Consider the following 19,814-nt stretch of genomic DNA (forward strand, 5'->3'; position numbering starts at 1 on the left):
ATATATATATATATATTTATACACATACATACATACACACACATACATACATATATCACCTTCCTACTTTATATGTGTATCAGTGCTCAGTGTTGTCTATGTTTCATATGTCCATATGTGTGTTTGGGTTAAACAGTATGGATGCCGTCCACTGAGTTTCCGCAGTCCACTTGCACAAAGTACACACACGCTTCACCTGTGTATGGTTTGTGCAAATGTTTTTTTTATGTGGGTGTCAGTGTTCAGAAGTATACGCGTGCGCGCGCGCATATTTCACATTTGAGTATGCGATTTGAAAAAAAAAAGCCTTGAAAAAAGGCGTAAATAGCACGCACAGACTTTGCAGGTCGTCGTAAAGAATGCAGCTGTAATAAAGTGAACTCTTGTATTTTACAATATGACATTTAATATTACGAGTATGTTTCAGTCTGTGTTTTGTTCTGTGTTGTCTCTGTAAACGATATGTGCGCACTTTCGGTGTCCTGTCTTTTCGTACAGGCAATACTCCCTCCTCCCACTGATTTGAAGTTGCCAAGGTAACCAAGAAACATGTGGGAGTGAAAGAGTCTAGGATGATAGTATGTTTATGAAACGTGTGCGATTAACACCTCAATATATCCTCTCTCTTGATTACCCATTTCACAGAGCAGAATATGTCGAGGGGACAGCTGAAGAGAGAGAGGGTGAAGGCGGCAGGAGGAGACACGCTCCCTGTCTCAGTGCTTGGTGGCCTTTTACATTCGTATGAGCGATATTGCTCTCAGACAGACAGCGGTGTCAGCGCGGTGCTAAAACAGGACATTCTTCTGAATATTGAGAGACAAAAACTCATAACCAAGGTAATTTCAGGGAACATTCAGTAGTTAACATTATCTCTGCTACCGCATTTAGCTGCTCATGTCTGTGGATTGTCCACAATATGCATTTAACTAAAATACGTTCGATTTCGGATTAATTAGGATGTAGGCTAAAAAAAAGTCTATTTAATTGTATTCTCTGCTGAGACTGATGTAAACATGTGCCTGACTGAATGTGTTAGACTGTAACTGATGCCTTTACACCAGTTAGCGGTTAAGAGTTAGTTTGTCTCAAGTTTCCAGGCTTTCCAGTAAACCAGTGCAGATTCTAAAAATATGACCAATGGTATTAAAAAATAATATGGATGATTATCAGTAATAAATACTTTAAATGTCAGTAAACATCAGTTATTCTAATTTCTTGAAATTTGGTAAGAAACTCAAAGCATATACCACACAACTCAAAACTGCCTGCAGTTACAACCTCGTCATTGCAGTTAATAGACAAGTGCTGACTGTTAAATTCCTACAACTTCAAATACAGGTGAAGGTTCAGAATGATCTTGAATATTAAGATGTGTATTGTCATCAGACAGCAGAAGGAACACATGGCTAAGATCTGAATTAGTCTACTTCTCTCAGTATACACAAGATGTTTTCTCTCTCTCTCTCTCTCTCTCTCCCTCTCTCTCTCTCTCTCTCTCAGATCACAGTCACTTTGCCCGACAGTTGCGCTAATGATGTCCCTCCAACCCTTCGTCCCTTGTTGTTGGCTATACGCACTGAACGTTACACACACACACGAGAGCTCTGTGTTTGGGACTTGACCCTGACACATCAAGACATCACTGAACTAGTGAGTTCGCAGTATTATTGTTAGATGATGTTCATTGTCTTTGTGCTTGTGGTCTGTGGAAAATTCTCATAAAAATACTTTCGGTACAAATAGTTTACACGATTAAACAGCACATTTCCGAGACAACATGCCCCATCCACTGGAGCATGCCAGTATCAAAGACCGATCCTTCTAAAGTCTAGATTTAAGTGAGTGTGAGTGTCTTGAAGTCCCAGAAACTAGTTTGGCCATGATCCAAGAGACAACAAGTATCCCTTTCCCTCTTGGGTCTGCGTTTTTCTCAGTGTCAGGAAGAACTGTGAGAATTGTTCTCACGTTTTCTTAGTTTTGCTGCTTGATTATTACTATGTAATATGACTATTAGTATTTCTATGACCATTACTTTCAGGGTGTGAAAAGATGACTGATTTCACAGGCATCAAAGCCTTCAAGGACCAGGAAAATAAAAGGATTTGACTTGGAGAATATCCATTGTTCTGCTTAGTCTGAAACTGTTGTTTTAATCTTGACCTGAATACCCAGCTCCATTGATAGAAAAACCAAGAAAGATTCCTACTCTAATTGTTGAATTAAATGGGCCAGAATCATCCCAGGTTACCAGTCCCTTTATCTGACCTGTCTTCCCTTCCTTATTCACTTACTAAAAAACAAGCGTGTAGGCATTACCTCTGAAAATCCATGAGGGTTAAAACATTTTACAAGAGATGGGGTTTAGCCATGCCATTCACCCATATGTCAAATGGTGGGAGAATCTGGAGCCAACAAGATTTTGTTCCATTATGATCATTCATGTGAATGCTTTGCATCCAGACATTAGTATTATGGCTGAAATCTGGCAGTGGTTTAGCATTTAACCTCACCTACAGGCCTGTGAAGTGTGAGGTGATTCTGACAGTATATCTGTACTGGGTCTCTTTTGCCAGAAAACCGAAGTATTATGAGTATGTCGGTCTATCACAGCTCTATAATCTTAAAGCACTGAAGGGTGGCAAACAGCAGGACAGATACAAGCTATGCTCAGCTTTAGGAGTAAATTGGTTAATCAGTTTAAAATATTAAAACTGAAATCAAAAACTGTATTGATTTGAGTCTTGTCCAGCTTTTGTCTCTCTCATACTCGGTCATCTAGTTGCAACACATGGTGATTTTAAAGCACTTTGGTGAATGACAGAGATGTGTACTGCAGCACAGATCTGTATACACAAACACAAGTGCTTTCTCTCTCTCTCTCTCTCTCTCTCACTCTCACTTTATGATGATTTTGTTTTGATGAACAGTCAGAGAATGCATAATTGTCTGGTCAATTAAAATGTTCGTGAGAGTATTACGTGTCTCTTAAAAGACATAAATAAGATTACCAAACAAAGAGATTCTTTTATTTTTGTTGTTGTTGTTTGGTTGTAAGAAAACATGGGCAACCATATTGAGACATTTGTCTGAAGAAAACAGGGGGATGTGGTCTGGCCTGAGAAAATCTCTTGAATTAGTCCAGATCTCGTTTGATCACTGTCAGAGAGCATTAAACCATTTCTCTGAGGCTGTTCCCTGGAGGTAATGGCTTGTAATTAAGCCCATAAAGAGGATAATTAGTATCAGAGATAATATAAAGGCACTGCAGAATCAGCGATCATAAATGTCTTAATTGTTCAGACCAATTTCTTCTAAATTAACCTGTACAAGTGTAAATTTGGAACCAGTTGTACATTAAACATTAAGCCATTGCCAGTCTCCGTCCAGTTGCATAGGTTAGGGGAAAATGAGACTAAAAAAAAAGAAATTTCATCATGGTAGTAAAGCTTAAGGAAACTTATAATTGTTCAAGTTTTAAAAAAAATCCCAAAGGTGAAATTTTCCTTGCTATATTTGTAGTTTTTCTGTTTTAAATTCCCATTGGTGTTGCTATTTACCTTTGAGGTAAAGCATTTAACTTTGGATGAGACGAGACTTAGATATATTTTGACTTGTAATGCAGTCCATGGACCCAGATGACCCAAGAAAAATATTCCTCTTTCCAAGAACCACACGTACAGTCAGTGCCTTTCAGAATATGAGCAGTTGCTTAGTTGCTTCAATTAACGATGACTGGAATTTACAGCGGAGCCTGCTTTGAAGTCCCAGGACCACTGCTTTAATTTAAGCTCTGTAAATGATGAAATGTAAAAAAATATTGGTGCGCTGCGATTGAAGTTGAGCACTTGACACGTGTCTCTGCTATATTAATGTATACATGTTGCACACCCAAAGATATATGTGATTCAGTTGGCAGGTTATGATAATAGATGATGAAGGCGCTACTCTTTGACTGTGGCAGCTCTTAATGAGATGATGAATGGAGTGTCAGTAATGTATATGCCTGTGCTTTAGCACCACCTGTCTCCACTTTTAGAGAGCGTTGTCTCCTAGTTATTAAACTGTAGTAAACTAAGACCAAAATGAGCTAAAGCTTTTGCTATTTGTGTACCTTCCACCCTCATGTCTCTTTCTCTCTCCCTCAACAGGTCTCTCTCTACCTCTATCCCTCTCACTTTCTTTCATCCTTTAAACTAATGTATGAACTGCCACACAGCTGGATTCCAAGCTGTTTGTGATCTAGACTGATGTCATTTGGTTGTTAAATAAGTAACCTTTTTGATGCATGTTCCCTGAGTGGATCAGAAGTTTAATTTGATCACATTTTAATCCTGTCCTGTTGGGTACACACAAGACACAGCTGTTCCAGCAAATTTGTCCTTATTTCTACAGTGACCAGAGTGAGAGGGACTGCTTCAGAGAATTCGGTCAGAGTCATTGCACAGAGCAGAGGCCACTAATGTGAATGTGTTTTTGTCCAAGTATTGTCTCCTATTGGAGAAGAGAGACGGGACGGAATACCCTCTAAGACAGCTGGAGCTGCTGGACTGTAAACTGGACGACTGGTCACTGGAGCAACTGGGCAGAGTGACGAGAATCAGCTCGTTGACCAAACTCTGTCTGGACTACACATTGTGAGTGAGTGTTTGTGCATGTCTGTGTGTGCCCGAGAAGAGCAACTAGATTCATTGTACCTAGGTTAAAGGCTATCATGGGGTAGAGTCGCTCAAGTTTAACCCTAGGATTTTTTCCGAGGAATTTTCTACATGTTTCAGCGGATACGCATGAAATTGTCATTCCTCCTTGATTCTTGTTTTAGGGAGTGCATCCCTCCTTTTTTAACTCCTCGTGTATCCCTCCTCTTATATCCCTCCTTTAGTTCCTCATTGCTGTCTCAACACTCTTAAACTCTCTTTCTCTCTTTCTGTCTCTCACTCCCTGTTTACTACAACCATGTTTTCACCATTTTTTACATGTACTACTCCTGATGGTGCCTACACACTTCCATGTGATATCAAAATCATACTTATACTTACGGCTGATTCTGTTTGTCAATAGCTCTTATTCCAGTAGTGCTCCACTATTCTGTCAGCATTTGTGAGTTTAGTAAAATCTGTTTTGTGTTTGAGTCATTCTCTTATTTGGGGTACATTACACATAAGCAAAAAATCAATGGTTCAAGTTCGTATATTCCTTCAATGTAATATATCTGCTAGTTCCAAAGCTTAAACAATAACAATTTTGTTGATTTTTTAAGGGAAATGATGTGTATTACTACTATGTATTATTACTATTATTTATTATTTATTACTACTATCATTTATTTATTACCATTTAAAATAATTGGATTTTTCCAAAACGTATTGCTGAGGGAGAAAGGGAAAGTGTGCCCATATGAATAATGTGTGTTGTGACATATGTAGACTGACAATGATAATGATGAATGATGATGTTGACAGGTAACACAGTGGACAGTTTTCTTATTTTGACCCATAATTTTGATGGTAGGCCTTGCATGGCTGACCACATATCATTTTCTTGAACAGCTTAATGTCAAAATTTGAACATATAATTTAATTAAAATCATCAAAAAATGGTAAACCATAACAATGTAGGTAACACAGTTGATGGTCAATTAATGTACTCATTGGCAATGCGCTATCATAGATAAAATATTGCTATCATAGATAAAATATTGAAAAAAATGAGAGGACAGTCAGCACAGTGTGTTCAGCATATCCACCACAGAGGAAAAGACATCATGTGATGTTGGTCTTATGGTATTGGGACAAACCATTTCTGAGTTGCAGGGTGGAATCTGTTAGTAACACAGTTGACAGAACTTTTGGACATTAATAAATTAAGATATTTAAATTATTTAAATGAGAAAATCAACTTTAAAATATTATTTTTCATTAGTATTTACACTTTTTAAACCAACACAGCCTCAACTGAAAAATGGATATAGCAAAAACTGTCCATTTCGGAACATCATGACAAATTTCCAGCTAAACGAAGCATAGGATGCACATAATGTTTGTGTGATATTCCAACATGCTTTCCATTAATAGTTAAAATACGATGTTTTTGAGGAAAGTAGTTAGAATAAATATAATTATCATCAGCGGACATGGAATGTACCCCATATTATGAATGACTCATTTGCATCTTGCGCGCAAAAATGTCAGCAGTTTGATGTCTAGGTTCATGAGCTGATGGTGTGATCTTTGCTTTCCTTCTGTAATTCATCACAGTCAATAAAAACTGTGAATAATCACCACAGCTACATCACAGGCGGTCATTTTTTAGTAAACACAAGCTGGACGGGGATATTCACGCTGACTTCCTGGATATTCCCGCTGATTTCCAGGGCGTTCCTATTGTTTTCTAGGATGTTCCTTTTGTTTTCTGAGTCCTGTTCTTTGCGTGTATTTCATTCTGTCTGCTCGTGTTTTTTCTCACCAGCATGGGGGAGGATGGGCTGAGAGGCTTGCTGTGCGGAATAGATGGGAGCTGTCATGTGTTGTCTCTGAGTCTGTGTTACTGTGGTCTGGGTCAGTGGAGTGGATCCATGCTTGCCTCCATGGTTGCACAGAGCACTGTAAGGTAGGGGGTCTGCTGTCCTGATCTGACCCCAACTGTGGCGTGTTAGATGCATTCTATAGATTTTTAAATAATGAGATTGACTGATTCTCTCAGTCTTCAAAGGGCCTGTGGAAACATAATGACATGTCTACTAAAGGATGAGCAACATCTGTAAGTCTGTGATACATTGAAACGTTTTGCCAGATGATTAAGTCAACTTTATTAGCTGGCAAGCAAATGATATTGCTCTGCTGATCTCATGCTCAAGCATGCTGTTATTTGCCCCATACTTATTTTTTATTGTTTGTTTTCTTTTTTCTATTAACATGTGGAGTTCTTGTTTGTTCTTGTTTCTTTTTGTTCAGAGAGCTCTATGTCAGTGGAAATGAACTGCAGTGTGGGGGCGCCACCGAGCTGGTACAGGTGCTGGCTGTGTATGCAGAGCAAACAGCAAAGACACAACTCGCAGCTACACATTTCACAGGCAGGTGATGTGTGTGTGTGTGTGTGTATGCATTTGTTTGTGAGCGTGTCTGTGGATGTATATGTGTATCAATTTGCTTATGAATTTATGTGTGTGTGCATGTATGTGTGTGTTGGGGGGGGGGGGGGGGGTCACAGCCCTGCTGAACCATGGTGTAGCTTAGTAAACCTCTTTGTATATGGCTCTTAGGTCTTCTTCAGCAGTGACTGCTCTGTTATTTGCTCTGTTAGTTAGATAGATCCTTCTCAGCTCAAGTTAAATATGTTGCTGCTTGCTAAAGAGAAGAGCCTTGGTTTGCACTCACTGCAATAACACAGATTGTTTCCCTACCCTCCATGCTGACTCCAAGTCTAATCACTAGCTGTGCACAGTTGTTAGTGCTCACATTCAATAAAACAGAAAAGTGTATAACCCCATGAAAAAGAGAACAAATGTGTGAGACTAGAGCTGTATTAAGAAATACACCTACACACACACATGTGCGTACACACACACACACATTCAGTATGAGTTGAGGGGCAGCAGTAAAGTAATTAAATATAGAACTGTGTGATGTTAAAGACTGTAGAGAATGTATGCTGTTTTGGAGTCTTCTATGTGTAGGGGTGTGTGTTGTTAAACGGTTTAAGAATTTGTGCTGTGTAGGAGTAAGCTATGTGTAGGAGGTTGTCTTATTACCTCACAGACATGGCTAAGCCAGACAAACAGAACCTGCAGGGAAAGGCCAAAGCCTATGTCACAAACCAAAATTAACTTCATTAACTTCATGAAAACAAACATTATTATTCATTATTTATCAATGACATCAAGGAACATTAACACGGAACGCAGTCTGGCTTCTTCAATCAAGCTTAGCACGTGTTCACATCAAATGGATGGATCCAGCATGTAAACACAAGAAATTCAAAATTACATTTCAGTGACTGCTTAAGTGCAAAGTAAATAATAGAGATCCTTTTAGTTTCTTTTTTATTTGTTTATTTAACTGAAATAATTTTAAATTGCTTAATTAATTTCCTTCGCTCATTTACATTCTATATTTAACAGTCACATTTCGACTGATGAAGTAGCCTGTGGTTTCCTGTCATTCCTAGGTCCTTATATGTTTCACACTACGTGTGGCGTGGATGCACAGGGCAAGCGATGAGGCGTACTCAAACCACAACTTCTCTAATCTGTTATTTCTGTTTATGCTGCCCACACTGTCATCTGGAGTGCCAAAAAACCTCCATCAATATGTTGGACTATTGTTTGTTAGGCTAGCATGACACACATGTCCTTACAAATCCTAGAAGTAGTCTGTGGTAACTTGAGGTATTTTGATAGAAGTTTTGATGGATATTATGTTTGAATATAGTACACTATACTATCATACTTGTCATGGGGTAGCTGTGGCCACATAAGTTTGGTTATTATTAAAAGGGGCAATTTACTTGAAAACAAGTTGACTGGTAAATTAAATGTTGTAAAGAATCAAATGTATTTGTATTTTGACTTGTTTTTACAAATGCAGTGGTAGTTTTACGTATATAAACCATATGCGACCGAAATGCACTTGACTTCCTTTTCCTTATGTGAATATCCACTTGCGTGCCACTTACACAAGTAGAAAAACATAGATCGAAGTAGTTAAAACTTCAGGTAAGTTAGGCTGCTAATGAAGTTCTTCACACCCTCACGTTTAGTCATCTACCCAAAGCAAGGTCAGTGAGGTTGTTCGGCAGCTGTTGTAATCATAAATGACACGATGTTTATTTTCTATAAATATATTCTTTTTTTTAAGGGTTTTTTTTTTTTGACAGTTTTAAAATGAAGAGGGGGGAGAGGCATAGAGGAGAAGCTAGGTCTCAGGTTGTCTGATTGGTAATGGTTCTTACCCCAACTACCCTAAAGGGGAATAGTCCTGATAATCAACAGTCTCGCTGATTGTGCACTGTGGCACCGGAGGGTGAGTGAGTGAAAGTCAGTGGCATCCAGTTGATATTTTTGGGATGGAGCAGCACTGACTGCAGGCAGCAGTCCAGTATTTGCTGGTCCAAGAGGGTGGACAGGGCCTTGTTGATGTTGGCTGTAGCATTTTGACCTTTAAGTTGTTAGGCACTCAGAGACTGCAGAATGCCAGAGATCCGGACTTTATAGATGTTATTTGTGTTCTGTTAAGGAAGACAGAAAGGCTGGGGTTTTACTACCCCTCTTTTTAATGGACACACTGACTATGGACTTAAAAGGACTAATATCATTTTACTCTGCAGATATGGGCTGTTCTTCCATTCCCTCGGGAGTCTGCTCTGTACTATAAGAATGCTGTTTTTTTTTCTTTTTCTGTTTGCATTATTTTGTTTGTACTGGTTAATAAAAATGGACCTTTAAAAGTCAAAATCTCTGTTCCTCTCTGTCTCTTTCTCTCTCTTCCCGTCTCCCCCTCTCCCTCTCATACCGACAGTCTTGTGACATACCACAAAAACATATGCAGTTTGAACAAAGGGTTAATGTATTGTATGGTTGAATAGCTGAACTTTGCCTCCTCCTTTAGAGAGAAAGAAGAAGAAAGTGAAGAACAAGAAGAAGGAGAAAAAAAAGAAGAGTCTTGTAGAGGCTGGGCCATGGCTGGAAAAACTGCACATGTTTGATAACTTGATTGACGATGCAGGCACTACGGGGTCAGATGGACTTCTGAACTTCACTCAGCTTATCTGTGTGTGAGTAAACCATCATCAACATACACAGCCATGAATACACCATCATCAACATACAAAACCATGAGGACACCATCATCAACATATACAACCATGAGGACACCATCATCAACATACACAGCCATGAGTACACCATCATCAACATACACAACCATGAGGACACCATCTTCAACATACATAACCATTAATACACCATCATCAACATACACAACCACGAGGACACCATCATCAACATACACAACCATGAGTACACCATCATCAACATACACAACCATGAGTACACCATCATCAACATACACAGCCATGAGTACACCATCATCAACATACACAACCATGAGTACGCCATCTTCAACATACATAACCATGAATACACCATCATCAATATACACAACCACGAGGACACCATCATCAACATACACAACCATGAGTACACCATCATCAACATACACAACCATGAGTACACCATCATCAACATACACAACCATGAGGACACCATCTTCAACATACATAACCATTAATACACCATCATCAACATACACAACCATGAGTACACAATCATCAACATACACAGCCATGAGGACACCATCTTCAACATACACAACCATTAATACACAATCATCAACATACGCAACCACGAGGACACCATCATCAACATACACAACCATGAGTACACCATCATCAACATACACAACCATGAGTACACCATCATCAACATACACAACCATGAGGACACCATCTTCAACATACATAACCATTAATACACCATCATCAACATACACAACCACGAGGACACCATCATCAACATACACAGCCATGAGGACACCATCATCAACATACACAACCATGAGTACACAATCATCAACATACGCAACCATGAGGACACCATCATCAACATACACAGCCATGAATACACCATCATCAACATTCAGCCATGAGGACACCATCATCAACATACACAACCATGAGTACACAATCATCAACATACGCAACCATGAGGACACCATCATCAACATACACAGCCATGAATACACCATCATCAACATTCAGCCATGAGGACACCATCATCAACATACACAGCTGTGAGTAAACCATCATCAACATACACAGCTGTGAGTACACCATCATCAATATACACAACCATGAGTACACCATCATCAACATACACAGCTGTGTACTGATAATACAGACACTGCTGTTTCATTTAGCATTTAGCATTTAGAATTGCCAAAAGACAAAAAAAACTGGAAATTCATACTTTGTTTTAACCACTCCTCTTAAATTTGAGTCTGTTTTTTTCTGTGTTTAAATGAAACACAGAGATGAATGGTCTAACCATTGGTCCAAACATTCATTGATTGGAGCACATCCTCATTTTGCATAGGTGAAATGGCAAAATCTGATAGTATCTGAATGTTTTTTACAGTGTTCGGTTTACCGTCATTTACAGGGCCTTACTGGCGCACATCTTATCCTTGTGAGGTTAAGAGTGGGTCTGTTGGAAAACATTGTCAGTGCATGCCCTGTCATTAGATCTCTAAATGAAAATGATCTAGATAAGGATGCTCTCTCAAACAGTCATTCACATAGAAAAGTGAATCTAATGAAGTGTAAGGACCTGCGCAGACATCATGGCTTTTCTGCCGAGGTCATTGGTTTGTCACGAGCAGACAGGAGCCAGGTTAAACCTTTTGACTCCTCTCAAATCCTCATACAGAACAATCTGGCATTTCTCTCCAGCAGTGAAGAACCACTGATAGGATACATTTTCACATCCCTATCAGTTCATCTGAGCGTTCAACAGGCCATGAATCCATTAACTCATTCTGAGGTTCTGATGCCACATGCCAGAGCTCAGTTCATTACTTAGCTGATCTTGTGCCAGTCCAGTGGCTTTGTCTGTGATGGATGATATTAGATTGTAGGCAAATGAACTGAACTCAGATCAGCTCTTTGAGAGACAGAGGATAATTGGAGTCCTTTGTGGAATTACAAGGGAAGAGTATGAGGGCAGATATTTTAGTCCAGGTTTCAACCTCTCTGTTCTTTCCTGCTCTTAAGCTTTCTTTGATTTAATGATCACTCCTCACTCGTAGGTCAGCTGGGGAGGGCACCAGTCACATAACAGTCATGGCCTTGTGATTGACAGAATTAGTTTTTCTCTTATCTTTTAACTGTCATGAGAGACATTGCCATGAGTTTGGGAGGATTTTTTGCATCCAATTTGTAAAAGAAGAGTGTGACCCAAATTTTGAAGTAGTCAGATAGGTACTTAAAGTAGTCAACTGGGAAGGTCAAGGGCATGCTCCACTCTGGAAATTTTTGAAATATTGTATAGTGTTGTCTATGATGGTGCACTAAGCAATATTCCTTCTATCAATAACGCATGCCTTACTTCTTCAGTGTTTTGGTGGGTTAAAAACACTTTGTGTTACTCTTCACACCCCTGTTCTCCCTGTTTGCCCCAACGTTATGGGAAGTTTGAATATCCCACAAAATGGTCAACCTCGGCTAAAACATAAACAGATGCTTTTGTCTGAAGACATGACCAAAACTGGCAGTGAAATGTAATCTCTGTTCTCCTCTCAAAAAGCTATTTCGTGTCACTTGTGGCTTATGTGACTGTCTTTAATAACATCAACAGCTGGGTAAAATGTATCTGCCAAATCAAATAAAAAAAATATTTTTCCTGCAAAATTAATTTTGAACCAATTCTGGTTGTTTACAGCAGTAGTTCTGCCTAAATGTAGTTGCCAAACTAAATCAGTGATCAAACATTTGGCCATTTCCAAGTGTTCTTGGAACACTCTGAAAGAACAGCTCAGTTTTTGGTTTATTACTAGAGAAAAGTAATGTGTGTTCACTGCTCAAAAACTCCCATCTACATAAACCCTGTGTGCATTCTTACCATGCACACCAAAGTATATACACCATAAAATATATTTGATATTCTGTGTAATACCAGTAGCAGCGTTAAATGTTTCTGTCAAATCAAATCAAATTGATCAACCAACACTCATTTTATTCAGTTTTGTCTGTTTACATCATAGTAAAAATTCTGTCTAAAATAAACCACCAAAATTAAGTCAATACTCAACCATTCGTCTGACAGCCAATGATCTTGGGACGCCAACATCTCAACTCCGGGGCTTTTTTCAGAGACAAGGCATTTCTCTGGTTTCTGTTTGGAGCCATTTTCATGTTGTCCACCTGTGTGTTTTATCATATCTTCTCCCTCCCTCAGATAAGAGATGAGTGACATGTCACATTTCACCCTTTCGGCCCTGTGCCTTCTCCCCACTGACCTACTGACTCTCATCCTCCCATATACAATAAATACACCTATATACAGGCATATTTCTCTTCCTCATAAACACACACACACACACACACATTCACATACTCAAATGCTATTCGTAACAGTGCAGTCTTGCTTTTTAAAGTCAACCCACTATGTATTTTCAGTCATATGACCCCATTGTAACAACCAGCTTAGGCACAGCGCAAACACACCCTCCCACTGTCTGCTGCCATAAGACTTCTTTACTGTTCCTCATTGATTGATTGATTGGTCCCTTTGATGCTGAGTTACCTAGATAGAACTGCTTAATCTATCTCAAGGTACACACTGGCCTGTCATGGTGTTTTTAGAAATTTTGACAGTGTAATGTTCTTGCTAAGCCGATACTGAAAATAAAAAGCACAAAAGGGGGTTTTGGTTTCTCGAACTGAACAGTTCATAGGCCCACCGATTGGCCAGAGCTCATGCCAAATGAACACAGTTGGTTTTCAACCATGAACTGATAAGGAATAAATCGGATGGTTGTGGTAGATATTCACACCACACAAAACTGACTCGCACATCCAACAGAGAAAACATTCAAATGAATTAACATATTTAATCTCCCTGGGACCTGCCCACAATCCACTGTCCACCAACTCTATACATCCACTGACAACCCCATTACAAGTGTAGTTGTGACTGGCAAACAGAGAATGACAGACAGTTGATAACTATGAACACAGGGAGGGAGCCAACAGAAGTGCAATATTATAATGTCCCATCTTAACTACTATGAAAAAAAACAATATTAACACATTAACACATGGAATTTACAGGTATCTGTGGGGGTCGCCAGAGTAGTTGTCATCAGTTTACCCTCTTTCATCAGAGGTCTGCAATTAATGATGTTTGCTTAGGAATTCAAGAGAGCTCCAGGAATCTCTCTTTGTTTATTAGATAAATAATCATGAAGTCAAAAGTGTAATGTAGCTCAAATTGTTTACTCGTTATTTTAATTGTCTGTTATTTAAAATGCATTCTTCAGTTGTTTTTTCTGGGAGTAGATGGAAGCTCAGGATAATCAGTTTTAATTTTTTGGCCCTTTTAAGCCAAAGATTAAAATTCATTCTGTGCTGTGTGAGAGGTCACCATGTGCATGCTTTCACTGAAGATTTGAAGTGTTTATGTCTCGGTGTGTGTTGGCAATTTTTTGTATATCTACAGGTCTTGTTTTCTTTTGTACATTAAGTAATTAATGTGACACGGTATGGAACATATGATACATAAACATCTTCCTTTGCATCTCTCCTGTTCTTTTAGCTTAGTGAGGTTCTCAGGTCACCTGATCGAGCTGGACATCGGTAATAACCACATTGGAGAAAACAGCGGAAAATTGCTATTGGAGGCTTTTAGGGACAGAAAAGCAGGTGAGTACTTCAATATTACCATCATGTGTCCTGGCTGAATTGATGGAACTGACTGACAAGAGGTTATTGTTTACCAGACATTGTTACCGTCATGCAGTTTGGTACACTAACTTTTTACATTCTTCGACTTTTAGTAGATACAGATGTTAAAAAACACATCTCCTTTGACTAGACACTATTAAGAGACTATTTAGGTTACTATAAGAGACTATAATTAATGACTATTATATTCTCCACATGATTCTTAGAGCACAGAGATGCCCCTGGGATCTTAGGGCTTAATGAGCACCGGCACAGTGTGGTGAAATAACTTTAGTTTAGAACCTGCAATAGAAAATAACTGCTTGTTAAAAGGAACTTCCACTCGTCAGGAGTACAAAAGCAGTACGCTATATTTCTGTGGTTTGTGTTTTTTGCTTGCTTAAACTGTTGTTGTTGGTGAGGTTGTGAAACAAAAGGTTAAATTAAATCAGTAAGTTTTGCCAATACTATTTCAATTAGGCTTAATGTGAAGGCTCAAGTGAACCAAAGGCATAGAGTTCCAGTATTTCTTTTTGTTTTTTCTCTCATAACATTCTTCACCTCCACAGCTAAGCTGTTGCCAGTAAGAGTTCGAGTCACTCCACGGATGAGCACAGAGAAATTTACCTCTATTCTGAAATGTGCTAAGGAGCTGAAGTCTGCAAAAAAGAAAAGGCACAAGAAAATACCACAGGAGATGTAGACTGTAAAGTAAATTTACAAAAATCATTGTCAAATGTACAAAGTGCTGGATCATGTCAAGGCTGCACCATTGTGTAGTTGTTGTATTATTGCTATTAATCTATTCTGACTGATCCTGATTTTAAGGGCTATAAATTACAGTCGTCACTGCAAGAAAAAACAGTCACAGTTAACAGTATTTAGTATTTGGGTTGCCATATGTTGTGTATGATTTTTGATTTTGAGGGCTCTTCCGTTCCCTGAGGACTGCAAGGTTGAATAACAAACAGCAAGTCCTCAGAAAGAACTGTCCATGATGACTTTAAGACTTTGAAAAAAAAAAATCTACCAAATACATGTTCTACTGCATTACCCTCACCTGTTTGTTTTCATAATGTTCTATTAGGGAAGAGAGAATGAGCTCCTCCAGAAGAACTGAATAAGCCGAGAACAATTGTATGGCCCGAATCAGTTAGTTCAGTTGTCAGTCAGCTCAGTTGTGTCTTCAAGTCTTTTTTTTTTTTTTTTTTTCCTGTGAGACTATTGACATTAAGTGTGCATCAGAATAGCACAGCCCTGAATCCTCACCTTGGATTTGATGGAGACAACACCTCAGTCCTAACTAATCTTGGCCCCGTTCACCTGACTTTTTACCCCAAAATTATTTCCTTTCACACTTGAGCATAAAGGTATAGCCTTAACGTGGCAGATAAAATAGCATGTGTAATATCGGCAGGCTTTGCAGTCATACTTAATATATGGTCTGGATGTAAAAAAAATAAAATGCATCAAGACGTTTAAAATGCTGCACTTCTTTGAGATACACAGACCTGATTGTTTCATGAATTCTGTAGTATTAGAGCAGTTAGAGATAACTTTGTTCGTGGCTCCGCCGTGTGTCTATTCGGTGGCCCTACATGTTTGTGATATACAAAAAGCAGCCATTTTGTCCAGGCTCCGTATGCTATGGCGGAGATGGATGACGGCGATGATACAGGTTTGGTTCACACACATAGTGGCTCATCTGGATCAAAATCTGGAGGAGACAAGATGTTCTCTCTAAAGAAATGGAATGCTGTAGCCATGTGGAGTTGGGATGTCGAATGTGATACATGCGCCATTTGTAGAGTACAAGTAATGGGTAAGTGTTGTTAAGCTCAGTGGCTAGTCCTGTGTCGCGAAGCTTACCGCAGTTATCCCGAAAGGTCTTTACTAGTTAGCCTAGCAACCGGGACCACTAAATTGGGGATACGCTAAAGCTAGCTGGAGTGGGTTAGCATAGTGAAACTAATGCCAGTTAGCATGCCAATTGCCTACCTGTTATCCTTGCCTAACCAAGGCCAACATTCGTGCATTCGAGATAACCGTGACCGGCTAAAGAGCAAAGAGAAGCTGAGACTGTCTACGTTCATCGTTTTTTGTCTGTTTCGATGAAACTTGTATATATTTGAGGTTATTGCTGTGGGAGTTTGCAAGCCACATAGATAGCTGTGCTAGCTACCAGTCTGTTTAGCTAGGCATTCTCAGACAGATTAAACGTTTGCCGACGTGCCTGGTTAACACTGATATGCGACAGCTCGCCATTTAGTCAAGAGACAGAATGGGTTACTAGTTTAGTTAGTGCTTCATCGGTAAAGTAACACTTTTTTGTGATAGCCAAAAATCATCATAAACCTGTTTCGCACATTACGAATATTAGGGTGAGTAAGGTTAAATTAACCCATCCTCGTTATTTTCTTGTGCTGGAAGAACAATTAGTTAAGGGGGGGGAGAGAGACAAACCCTCCACTGAGCTTCAGCGTATGCAGGTTACTGCTGCTAATCTAGAAACACGTCTGATTGAACTAATCACGGAGTCCAGGAGATCTACACTCGTTTACCTACACAGTGTAAACACACTGACATTCTAGTTTAACCCGATAGATGCATTTATAGTTATTGTGGTTACAATAGTGTACAGCTCATCAATGGGCATCAATTATGAAATACCTGAATTTAAGCAAAGTCGAGTCTGCAGAAATGAAGAGGGTATATTTGATTAAACTAAAACTATTTATTTATTTATTTGGTTTACAGATGCCTGTTTGAGATGCCAGGCAGAAAATAAACAAGAAGACTGTGTTGGTAAGCTACTCATTCACTTCATATGTGATTTAACATAATAATAAGTCCAGGTGTATACTAGGGCAGACCAGTTAACTGGTCTGAGTAAACCATTTAAGACAGATGCAGCACTATACAGATGTAGCTAGTGCAATGCATGTGTGTTTCTGCCATTTTAGCCGGTGCTTATATTCATGAAGAACACCCAGTTTAACTCTGTGTAGATAACTTAAACCAATTTCCTCTCTTTCTCAACTAGTGGTATGGGGAGAGTGCAACCACTCCTTTCATAACTGCTGCATGTCACTGTGGGTGAAGCAGAACAACCGATGCCCCTTGTGCCAGCAGGACTGGGTAGTACAGAGGATTGGCAAATGAGGATATCATCCTCCCACACCCCACTCCCCACTCCACACTCTCCGTTTGCCATGGCACAGTTTGAGTCTGGGAGATGGGACTCAGTTTCACAGTACTTTTCTAGTCACTCAATGTAAAACCAGTGTGCATGACTATGACCTGCAGAATAAATCCATGGCTTCTAAAGTTCACGGACTTTAATGGGCCTTCTTTGGTGAGACCAGCTATGAAACCATGTCTGTCAACCATACAGCACTGACGGAAGCTGGACTAAAGAACTCAGAAGAAACAGCAATTCTCACTGGACTTATTTAGCATAATGTGGTGTTCTTACTCTCTTTGGGCTGTGAATGTGTGTTGACACACGATAGAATTAAAAGGTGGTTTTGACCAAGTAAGTTATTTTCTTTGTCTTTTTTCATTCTCAGCTACAAGCAAAATTACAGTGAATCAAAGCAACTTCAGACAGGCTGCCAAAGCAGACTGTCACCAATGAATAAGCACCGTTAGAAACTACGGGGTAGGCTGATAAAATTCTAGCTGTTTTGGATTACAGAGGGGACTGGCCTTGGAATTTTGATCAAGTGCTTAAGTCACAATGTTACCAAGCTAACTGATTGGACTTTAAACTGCCAAAATAAGGGAAATGCCATCATAAAATGTCAGTACAGTTGCAGGCCACCATGAGCTGCCAGAATAGCTTACATGCACCATAACATAGATTCTGAGACTCGGTAGGAAGGAGACCATCCTGATGTTAAGCTGATGGTGGAAAATGCATGTCTCTGGTGTGACCCCCCCCTCCCCCCCCCCCCCAAACTCAGTAAACCACTGACTGTAATCTTTGAGGCACTTACACACAGATGAGCATTGTTCAGTGTAATAAGAGATGATGCACTAGACCTACAATCCCTGAGAAGTTCTTAATGTTACTTCTTGACGCTGTTCTCACTTTGGATAGGTATTTGTTGTCAGATGGTTCAGAGGTGTTTGTTGGTTTTGCCTCGCAAGTCAAACCAGTGCAGAGGTCACAGTTTAAGAAGTGTGTGATTATAACCACAGTTGATCCTAGTTGATGGCTTTCCCCTAAGCGTCCACACAAACACACCTTTAGTCATTAGAGGAGTCTGTGTTATCAAAGCTCCTGCCAAACATGTCCTAACAATGACCCCTCTTTCAAAGACCTCAGTCATGGAGGCCAGAAAAAAAATAGATAAACGATTCTGCCAGTCATTTTTGAAAAGATCATAAACATGATGGGATATTGACTTCCTCATGAACTCAGGAACCGTGTGTGTTTGTAGAAAATCTCTGCTGTCAGTGTAGTTCAAACTCCTTTCTTATCAGGTATTTCCTTTATTTTGGCAAGTACATGTACATAACACAGGGCTATTTGCTATTTATAAGCTTTTGAGAGTCCACAAGTTACGCAGTCAGTTGGTTTTACTTAGCAATGGATTCCTCATACTGGTTTGACGAATTAACTTATTTACCTTACTTAGCTGAATAAGTTGGTTGTTAATAGTTGAAATACATTGTAAGGGAGCCATAAGTTATAAACATTTTGCAATTACAAATTTGATCGCTTACCCTTAAAAACATCTCAGCACAGGATAGCGCAAGCTGTGGTATGTGGTTGGAAACCGCAGTAACCCATTTATCGTTCCCCAAAACCTGTCTTTTTGACAATATGCCGAACTTTTATTGTCGGAACTTTTGACTGAGATTATGAAATGGTTTTAAGTGAATGGTATTAGTTCTGCAACTAGAAGAGCGTACTGGCCAGTCATTATGAAAGATAAGTGAAGTATAAAGGGCTCTCCAGTCTTGTTTTGGAAATGGCTGAAAGAAAACAAAAAAACAGCAAGACGCTCATCAAATGAGCAATCTGCAAAATGATCAAACATCTTACTATGGCTTCCCACAGGCTTGATGTCATATGTTGTGAAGCTATTTATGTAACTGAATGTAAACTGACTATGTACTTGTTTTGTTTTTGTGTTTTATTTTATTTATTTATTTATTTTACAGTTTGTACTTATTAAATTAGGAATAAGGGGTACCGTGATACTCTAATAGAGCAAAAAATTAAATTTACTTATGTGATCAAATCTGTTAAAACATGTCTCCCAATATGTGTAGCTATATCCCAGGTTAAGGAAACAATGAAATGTCTA

The 19,814-nt window shown here is 39.2% G+C and overlaps 1 protein-coding gene across 2 annotated transcripts; it reads left to right on the forward strand.

The window, feature by feature from the left end:
• The first annotated feature begins 16,142 nt into the window (after positions 1-16,142).
• On the forward strand, positions 16,143-18,035 carry rnf7 (ring finger protein 7). 2 transcript variants are annotated; one of them, XM_030766970.1, is made up of 3 exons: positions 16,143-16,318; positions 17,254-17,301; positions 17,540-18,035. In XM_030766970.1, exons 1-3 carry the CDS (start codon positions 16,144-16,146, stop codon positions 17,656-17,658), a joined length of 342 nt encoding a protein of 113 aa, XP_030622830.1. In that variant the 5' UTR covers position 16,143; the 3' UTR covers positions 17,659-18,035. The 2 variants fall into 2 exon arrangements, with proteins under 2 accessions (XP_030622830.1, XP_030622831.1); XM_030766971.1 differs by lacking the exon at positions 17,254-17,301.
• Positions 18,036-19,814: the final 1,779 nt, after the last annotated feature.

The sequence above is a fragment of the Chanos chanos genome, chromosome 2 (genome assembly GCF_902362185.1).
Source record: "Chanos chanos chromosome 2, fChaCha1.1, whole genome shotgun sequence".
Classification (NCBI taxonomy): Eukaryota; Metazoa; Chordata; class Actinopteri; order Gonorynchiformes; family Chanidae; genus Chanos; species Chanos chanos.